We start from the raw sequence: 8,251 nt of genomic DNA, 5'->3' as shown, positions 1-8,251 counted from the left end.
CCGACCCGTTACCCTCCCGCCTGCTCCGACTCCTTAGCAGCCAGCGGCCACCGGCTCGGGCAGCGGTGCAGAGAGGATCAGCGCGCGCGGCGAGCACGACATTCCACGGGACCCGCGGAACCGCGTCGGCATCGTCGCTGGGCTCTCGCACCCCGACCATCCTCGGCCTCCGCCCCTTTGGCTCGTCCCCCCGCGGCCTCCTGTGGGACAGCGTAACCCCGCCCGGGCTCTCGGTGCTCCCGGGGCCGAGCGCCATGGGCAGCCCCCGCTCCGCGCTGAGCTGCCTGTGAGTACCGCGGTCGCCCCCGCGTCCCGGTCTGCCGGCGCCCGCCTCTCCCTCTCCGCTCACCCCGCGCCTCTCTCCTGCCCGCTTTTGTCTCCCACAGGCTGTTGCACTTGCTGGTTCTCTGCCTCCAAGCCCAGGTAAGGAGCGCTGCGCAGAGGCGGGGGCCGGGCGCTGGGGACCCGGCTGACACTGTCGGGCAGGGACATGAGGACCGACCCTTCGGCCAGCGCAGCAGGGCTGGAAAGAATCTTACAAATCCAGCCCCAAACTACCCCGAGGAGGGATCTAAGGAACAGAGAGACAGTGTCCTGCCTAAAGTCACACAGCGAGTGAGTGGAGAGACTAGAGCCCCAGGGTCTTGAGCCCCGCGAGTCTCAAACGCGTGCCAGCCAGGTCGGGTGGATGGGAACTTTACCTGTAGCCACACCTGGCCTCCTAGGAAGGCGGGAGCTGGAGCCAGCGTGTGTTTCTTGTCAGGGGAAGTTGGGTTGTAGTTGCAGCAAAGATCCTCTCCGCTGCTCTCTTGGGGAGACTTGTGGCCGGTTTCGGCCCTCGATCGTGTTAGTCTAGGCCCTTTGCACTCTCAACATTTGCTCCGTAAATTTGTCTTTATAAATGTCACGGGTCGGGTAGCGTTGCCTCGCTACTTAAAAGCACCCTGCTCCTCTAGGAAGGCCCGGGCGGGGGGCCTGCGCTGGGCAGGGAGCCCGCTTCCCTGCTCCGAGCTGGCCGGGAGCCCCAGGGTGTTTCCCAACAGGTGGGTCCAGATTCTCCCTCATCCCGGGTTCATCCATCCTGGGCTGGGTCTGCGCGACTTCCCCGCGGGGGTTGGTGGCCTGAGCCAGCATGTTGGGGGGATGCCCCCAGTCCCTGCTGGCTGCTTGGCGCGGCGGGAGGTGGGTACAAGGGCAGTGGGGGCCACTCGGGACCCCTGGGCGGAGTAGCATTATAATGGCGTCTGTGTATTTTTCAATTTCCTAAAGGTAACTGTTCAGTCCTCACCTAATTTTACACAGCATGTGAGGGAGCAGAGCCTGGTGACGGATCAGCTCAGCCGCCGCCTCATCCGGACCTACCAGCTCTACAGCCGCACCAGCGGGAAGCACGTGCAGGTCCTGGCCAACAAGCGCATCAACGCCATGGCAGAAGATGGAGACCCCTTCGGTAAGGCGCATTCCCCGGACCCTGGAGAGGAAAGGTAGTTGCGGACCTCGCCACTCCCCGCCAGCCCCAGCTGCAGTGGCCAGAGAGGCCTGCGAGCTCCCCAGCTGAGGAGGGAAGGAGTTAAGGCAAAAAAGGTGCCTTGAGGGTCAGCTGGAGAGAATGGCAGGGAAAGGACCCTGGGGAGGATGTGGCCCACAGGTGCCCTCTCTTCCCTACTCCACAAATGAACGAATCCGAGAGTCTCCCTTACAACCTCCCCCCTTCATATACCTCTTTCCAGCTGCAGGTGGAGGCAGAGGGTTTGGGGTAGGGGGCCCAGATTTAAGGGAAGTTCTTGAAAGAGGATATGTCGCCAGGGCCCACAAAAGGAGAGTGGGAGAAAGGAGCGAGAGAAAGCCCCAGTTTGCCCAGCTTGGAACAGGGGGATGCTGCAAACTGATCAGTAGGGTCAATTGCACAGGGAGGCTAGGCCTGGAAGTTAGACTCCGGGCTCCAGTTGTGGATACCCCAGGGGGCTGAGTTGGCTGGCGGCTCCCCGTAGGGCTGCTGAGTACAGGGAGCTACCGGAGCAGGGGCTGAGGACTGATTGATTTCTAAAACATTCAATATTCCTGTCCTGAGATGGGGCCAATTCCCAGGGTCCTGGAGGTACCACAAGGAAGGCAAACCCTCCGGGTGGCTGGTGTTGTTTTTAGAAAGCGATTATTGTGAGTTTAAAAACCTTTAAATAATGACCAACTTAACCCAGCATGAAAGGGGAAAGGAAGACTCTATTAAAATGTAATAAAAAGGTGAGGCATTTTAAGAGCTAAGGAGAAAAATGAAGAATGATATAAAACAGAAAAAGAACCAGGCCTTTTCTTTTTCAGATGTAGAGTTTGAAAGGACTTGCAAGTCTGTAAATGTTAAAAAAAAAAAAAAAAAAAAAAAAAAAAAAAAGAGGCTAAAGATTGTTCTCTGGGAATCTCTGGAGAGACCCCTGCGTCTGGCAGAGCGATTAAAGCTCTTCTTGCTTTCACCTTTTTTAACATTTCCTGAATACTTTCTCCTCTTCTCCAGCCAGTTTGGGGGATCGAGTATGTCTCGCTGCATTTTTTCAACATCGACGTAGCCTGACTTCCCTTCAAAGCTGGAGGAGGAGACATAATTTTCCTGGGATAAATCTGTCACTGGGGTGGAAGAATAGGTTTGAAAATGCTAAGCTTTCCAAAAGCCTGGTTGGGAAAGCCGCTGTAAACTGCATGGCCAGACTCCCCAAATCGATCCAAGGAGAGTTGGGGCTCTTTGGGTGGGGGTGGGGGGCAGCCTGCCTGGTGGCCAAGCTCCCCCGCTGGGCTGGCAGAGCTGCCTTCAGGCCCTTTGTCCCTCCAAACTGGCTGCTTGCTGCCCTTCTCAGCTTCCCAACAAGAAAAAGGAAAGAATGGCTGGCCCCTCCGGAGTCCATTCTGCTGGAGCAAATGGCCTAGCATCCTTGGGTTTTGGGGTGGGAAGGGGAAACATGGCTAGCAGTGATGGAATTGATGCCCACTGACTTCCCTCAGACTTAGGGGAGGCTTCCAGGGTTCCTTCTGCAGGGTAGAAGTTGGGGGCCTGAGCTCTGAAAACAGAGGGACTAGGGAGAGAGCTGTGGAGAGATCCCAAGAAAGGGCAGAGGTACCCACTCTGTCATATGATGCTGGGCTGGAATCTTCTTACCCCTTCCCTAGCCCGCATCCTTCCCTGACAGAGAAACAACTGCTTCTTGCTCTACCAAGTAAGCATGAGAAGAATGAACAGATTGCCTGGGTCTGAGGAGAGGTGAACAGGAGGAGAGGTGAACTGTTGCACTTCCCTGCTGACCTGGGAAGTAAAGAGAGGAAGCCTTAGAGGCTAGGCAGTGTGGGGACTTCATTGATGACCCCTGGGCTTCCCACCCCTGGTAGTGGTGAGAGAGAGAGAGAGAGAGAGAGAGAGAGAGAGAGAGAGAGAGAGAGAGAGAATTGCTTTCTCAAGGAAGAAAAGGGCTGGGATCTGTATTAGGAAGGAAATCTAGTCAGCGTCCCTCTCTTCTTGGGAACAGTCTCTAAGAGAATAAAGAAGTGGTCAGGCCCAGGCTCTCAGGCAAATTGACTGTCCACATGCACTGGAAGGAGAGAGAGAAGGGCACAGAGTTCAGTCCCAGGCTCCTATCACCCCTGAAAGCATTTGGCCTTTGCCTAAGAAGCCCATCTGTAGTGGAGGCTAAAAGAAAAAAAGACAATTGAGTCTCGTTGGAGTCTACATGGTAGAGCTGGACTCTGATGACTGGGAAGCCGAGGGAAAGGGGCAGGATCCCCCTGCCTGTGTCTGGTTCCAGAAAGTAGTCTGTTGAAGGAGGGAGAAATGCCCTGCTCCTCTTCTGAGGCTCATCTCATTCTAAATCGAGTGTGTGTGCACACGAGAGAGAGAAAGAGCACAGACACACACACACACACACACACACACACACACGTGCCCACAGAAGTCAGAAGAGGGTGTTCGATTCCCTGGAGCTGCAGGCAGTTGTGTGTCCTGCTGTGTGGGTCTTGAGAACTGGACTCTGGTCCCCTACAGGAGCAGTATGCTGAGCCATCTCTCCAGCCCCTCTCTGTTACTTCTTGAAGAGCAGGGCTGCCCAATGGGTGGAAGATGGCCAGGACTGCTAGAACCGAAGCAGCAGCAACAGAACAGGATGGTTTTTACTTAGCCTCATGGTGGGGGGCCACCACTGTTCTCAGATGTTCTTAATGAGTTCATGATATTGTGAGATCTCTCAAGGTTAGCTATGGAATCTACATACTTGGTACCTCAACCTGATAATATTGGCTTCTAGCATGAAAAGAGGAATGGAGATTTGGGTTTCTCAATTTGATGCATCCAAACAGTTCTATGAAGCTCAGGTTGTAAACTGTGATCATCTGGTCCAGCGCTGAAGTCTCGGGTTCTGAAAAAAAGAGTTGCTCCTTCTCAGGGCTGCCCAGTGCTTAGCAAAGTGGGCTGGGGCTAGCCTGTGCTTTCTGTTCCTAGCCTTTGGAGCATTTGTTCCAGGGTTAGGGCACAGCCCTGGACCAGCCAACCAGGTAAAGCTGTGGAACACAGAGGTCACAGATGTAGTGACCATCGCATGACTTCCCTGACAGCAAAGCTCATTGTGGAAACTGACACTTTTGGGAGCAGAGTTCGAGTCCGTGGAGCAGAGACAGGACTCTATATCTGCATGAACAAGAAAGGGAAGCTCATTGCCAAGGTGAGGTTCCAGAAGGGAAGTGGGGCTTGCGGACGTGGTACATTTTAATCTCGACAGCGTGGTGGATATGCATGGTACCTTGGTTCCCTTAGGGGCTGTCCAATGATTAGATGGAGGAGTAAGAGAGAGAGACGCCAGAGAGAGGAGAACCTATGAAGATGAAGGAGGAAGGCCAGGAAAAGGGTTGGGGGTGGTGATGGCAAATTCCATATATCTTTTTAACAAATCGCCAAATTGCTTTGCTATTATGTCCAATTACATGGTACCAGCATTTGGAATGTTCAGTAAGCCGCAGGCCCAGCCCCTCGGCCTAGCTCTGAAATGGCCCCATTAGTCACGGCTCCTCTCCAGCCTCAAGCTCCTGGCTCTTGGGCTTCAGGGTTTGGGCCTCAGAGTCGCCTCCCAGGCCTCCCCTCCCCCGCATAGGGTTGCTGTCCTGGGGGCTGATCCTGAGTCCTGAGATGCTGAGGGGGGCAGGTGGAGAAACGCTTGCGGGCAGTCAGGCCAGACTGATGGGCAGTAGGCCAGAACAGGCAGGCTTTGGGCCCCTCTGCTTCGGGCCCAGCCCCTCCGTAGACAGCCATGTGTCACTGCTGCCCAGGAGGACAGGAAGTTGCCGGGTGGGCTGCGGGTTGTGAGGGATTAGAGAGCGGGTGCCCGGGTAGGGGGTGGGGCTGGGCTCGGGCTCCCCTCGCCATCTGCTGGGGTGCCCACCTGCTGTCTGGGGCCGCTGGCCCTCTGTCTCACATGGAGGGAGGCTCCGTAATATCACGTCTGCCCCCACAACTACCTGCAGAGCAACGGCAAAGGCAAGGACTGCGTGTTCACCGAGATCGTGCTGGAGAACAACTACACTGCACTGCAGAACGCCAAGTACGAGGGCTGGTACATGGCCTTTACCCGCAAGGGCCGGCCCCGCAAGGGCTCCAAGACGCGCCAGCACCAGCGCGAGGTGCACTTCATGAAGCGGCTGCCGCGGGGCCACCACACCACCGAGCAGAGTCTGCGCTTCGAGTTCCTCAACTACCCGCCCTTCACGCGCAGCCTGCGGGGCAGCCAGAGGACTTGGGCCCCGGAGCCCCGATAGGCGCCCTCCCGGCCCCTCCCCGCGCAGCCCTCTGCGGACTCCAGCGAGAGATCGCGGTCGAGGCACTGCGAAGGGGAGGAGCTGGGGAGCAGCCTTCTAGTTGTGGATATTGTTTGCTGTTGGGTTTTTTGTTTTTTTGTTTTTTTAAACAAAAGAGAGGCTCTATTTTTGTATTCCACTGGCTGTGGTGTCTGTCTTCTTAGCTCTCAGGAAAGCCCCGTGGTGACCAGAGGCTGGGTTCCCGTGGGCCTCCCTAGGGTGGGTGGAGGGCTCTCTAGTCTGGCAGATGTTCTCCTGAGGTCCCAGCACTGGCAGGGCACCTGGCCAGACCAGCCAGGACGACTCTGTGCCCCAAGCAGGGGCAGGGAGCAAAAGGTTTGGCCTAGGTCTCAGTCCCTTAGGGGTGGGTGTCAGTGGGGGTAGCTGTGTACTAGTTACTATTAAATGACTGAAATGTTTATTTACTTGCATATTAGAAATGTGTGTTGGAGAGTGAGTCCCGCCAGGGATAGCCCCTTCTGAGGTGCTGTCCCAGCGGCAGGTCCAAGGCCACCCTCGGTCTAAGGCCCCCCTTCCTGTTTGCCAGTTTCCCCCCTTTAATCCCCTAGAGGGGAAAGACAGAACAGGGAGGGAAAAGTGGAAAGATTCTCAGTTGTCCTTGGAGCTTTCAAATGGGGACCCCCTTGCTCTGCTAACTCTTTCCAAGCCCAGGGCCAAAATGAAGAACAGGCTGGAGCCCTCTGTGGTTGGGGTGACGAGCCCCTTTGGCTGTCTGTGTAGTCACATACTGTAGAGCTGTTAAAGTCTATAGAACCTGACTCCCCAAAACTGAACTAGAACAGTGCCCAATGTCCAAGGTGTGGTGGTGGTGGTGGTGGTGGTGGTGGTGGTGGTGGTGGTGAGGAGGTCGGGTCGGCAGGGGCCAAGGCTGGTGTTTGTAATCGTGACATGGAACAAAGTTAACTTTGGGTGATCCAGGCCAGAGCTGTGAAGAGAAGGTGCCAGACTCAGGTGCTGAAAAGCCTAGTGCACAGTTGTTCCGGAAGAAGCCGACCTCGGGGCCTGGGTCTTCAGGGAGAAGAGCTAGGCAGGAGGGAGGCTTTTGGGATGAGTGTCATGCCATACTGAAGGAGGCTCCGAAGCAGGACTCCTGTGCCCAGAGCTGGCCCACTCTGCACAGCTCAGGCCTTCCATCCTGGCTGTTCCTACAGCCCAGCTATTAGGACAGTCTAGAAACTTCTTCCTTATAGGCCTCTTTTTGGCACCTCACCTGGCATGGGTTGGGGCAACCAAAGGCTTCCTAGCCATGAGGCATTCCAGGGTTGTAGCCCAAGACCCAGGCTCAGTCTTTCTAGGTGGATAGGGATTGCCAAGGCTGAAACAGAAGTTGGGGTCCTCGGTCCCTGCTGATATCATCCCGAGGTCTGCCGGAAAGAGCGAGGGCCTCTGGATAGAGTATGTTCTTGGGGTGCATAGACACTGGGGGGCATAGGGGCTCCAGTTAGCTCTTCCAGCTCCCCAGCTCCTGGTGCCCCGTCCTCTGCTCCCCTCCCCCTTTAATTAATTCTGGGTGAGCAGCCTGGCTTTATTGTGCGCGGAGCTGGGGTCTCACTGTGGGAAAAGTCACACCTTCTGAGCAGCTTCTGATGCCATGCAAATGAGGAGCGCGTCCAGGAAACGCTTTCATCTCCACGGCCGCCTGTCCAGCCCCCAGCCCAGTAATTACCCACATTGCATTTGTTTGAGAGCAATTCCTGGGGAAAGACGTGGGGTGGGAGGGTGTCTAGGGGGGTGATGGAATGTCAGGCTCTCCGCCTGTGATCCCGGCTACAAAGTGAGGCCTGGCTGGGCCAAGGGTGGTCGGCGGCTAGGCCAAAGCTAAGCCCCAAGCCTCTGACCTAGGAGCACCTGAGTCTTCGGAGGTACCACGGGAACCGAACTGTGTTTGCGGCTAGGTAGAAGAGGTGAGCACTTAGAGGGCCAGCCCTGCCCCGAGACGGGAGAGGCAGGCAGGCGGGCAGGAGGGTGGGAATCTGCCGAGGCTGCCTGAAGAAGCTTTCCCCAGGCCAGGGACCTATGGGAGCTTGAGCACAGAGCAGTAGGCTGAAACCAGGCTGGAGCACCCAGCAATTTGTTTATCTTTGAGTTGCTGCCTCCACAGAGCCCTCACTAATGGGGTTTTACAGCCCACTCAAGCTGCAACTGGCCAAGAATCAATCATTACCACACTTAGTGGTTTGATAGTTAACAGCCTGAACTGAAGCCAAACTGGTTGTTAACTGTGATAGCAACTGATTTCAAGGGGTTATTGCCAGCCCAGTATGCTCAGCCATTTATTTGGGGGGAAACAAGCAGGGCGCTGTGGCAAGGCCCAGAAAAGGGAGGAGGACTGGGCTGTGCTCAGCCAAAAGGCAGCCCACTCTGTCCGCAGGTCAGCTGTAGGGATGGTGGAGGGCTGTGTGGAGGCCTA

At 56.1% G+C, this 8,251-nt stretch overlaps 1 protein-coding gene across 2 annotated transcripts; it reads left to right on the top strand.

The window, feature by feature from the left end:
• The first annotated feature begins 82 nt into the window (after nt 1–82).
• Fgf8 (fibroblast growth factor 8) lies at nt 83–5,898 on the top strand. Of its 2 annotated transcripts, XM_005352369.2 has the most exons (6): nt 83–286; nt 387–423; nt 957–1,043; nt 1,303–1,450; nt 4,588–4,694; nt 5,491–5,898. In XM_005352369.2, the coding sequence occupies exons 1-6, from the start codon at nt 255–257 to the stop codon at nt 5,779–5,781; spliced, it is 702 nt and encodes a 233-aa protein (XP_005352426.1). In that variant the 5' UTR covers nt 83–254; the 3' UTR covers nt 5,782–5,898. The 2 variants fall into 2 exon arrangements, with proteins under 2 accessions (XP_005352426.1, XP_005352428.1); XM_005352371.2 differs by lacking the exon at nt 957–1,043.
• Nucleotides 5,899–8,251: the final 2,353 nt, after the last annotated feature.

The sequence above is a fragment of the Microtus ochrogaster genome, chromosome 8, assembly GCF_000317375.1.
Source record: "Microtus ochrogaster isolate Prairie Vole_2 chromosome 8, MicOch1.0, whole genome shotgun sequence".
Taxonomy (NCBI): domain Eukaryota; kingdom Metazoa; phylum Chordata; class Mammalia; order Rodentia; family Cricetidae; genus Microtus; species Microtus ochrogaster.
This window is presented reverse-complemented; position numbering and strand designations above follow the sequence as displayed.

Bases quoted from the DNA above. Each gene is read 5' to 3' on its own strand.
- Fgf8 (XM_005352369.2), top strand. From the start codon at position 255: ATGGGCAGCCCCCGCTCCGCGCTGAGCTGCCT. The intron at 1,451-4,587 runs GTAAGGCGCATT...CTTCCCTGACAG, and splicing joins AGAAGATGGAGACCCCTTCG to CAAAGCTCATTGTGGAAACT. The intron at 4,695-5,490 runs GTGAGGTTCCAG...AACTACCTGCAG, and splicing joins AAGGGAAGCTCATTGCCAAG to AGCAACGGCAAAGGCAAGGA.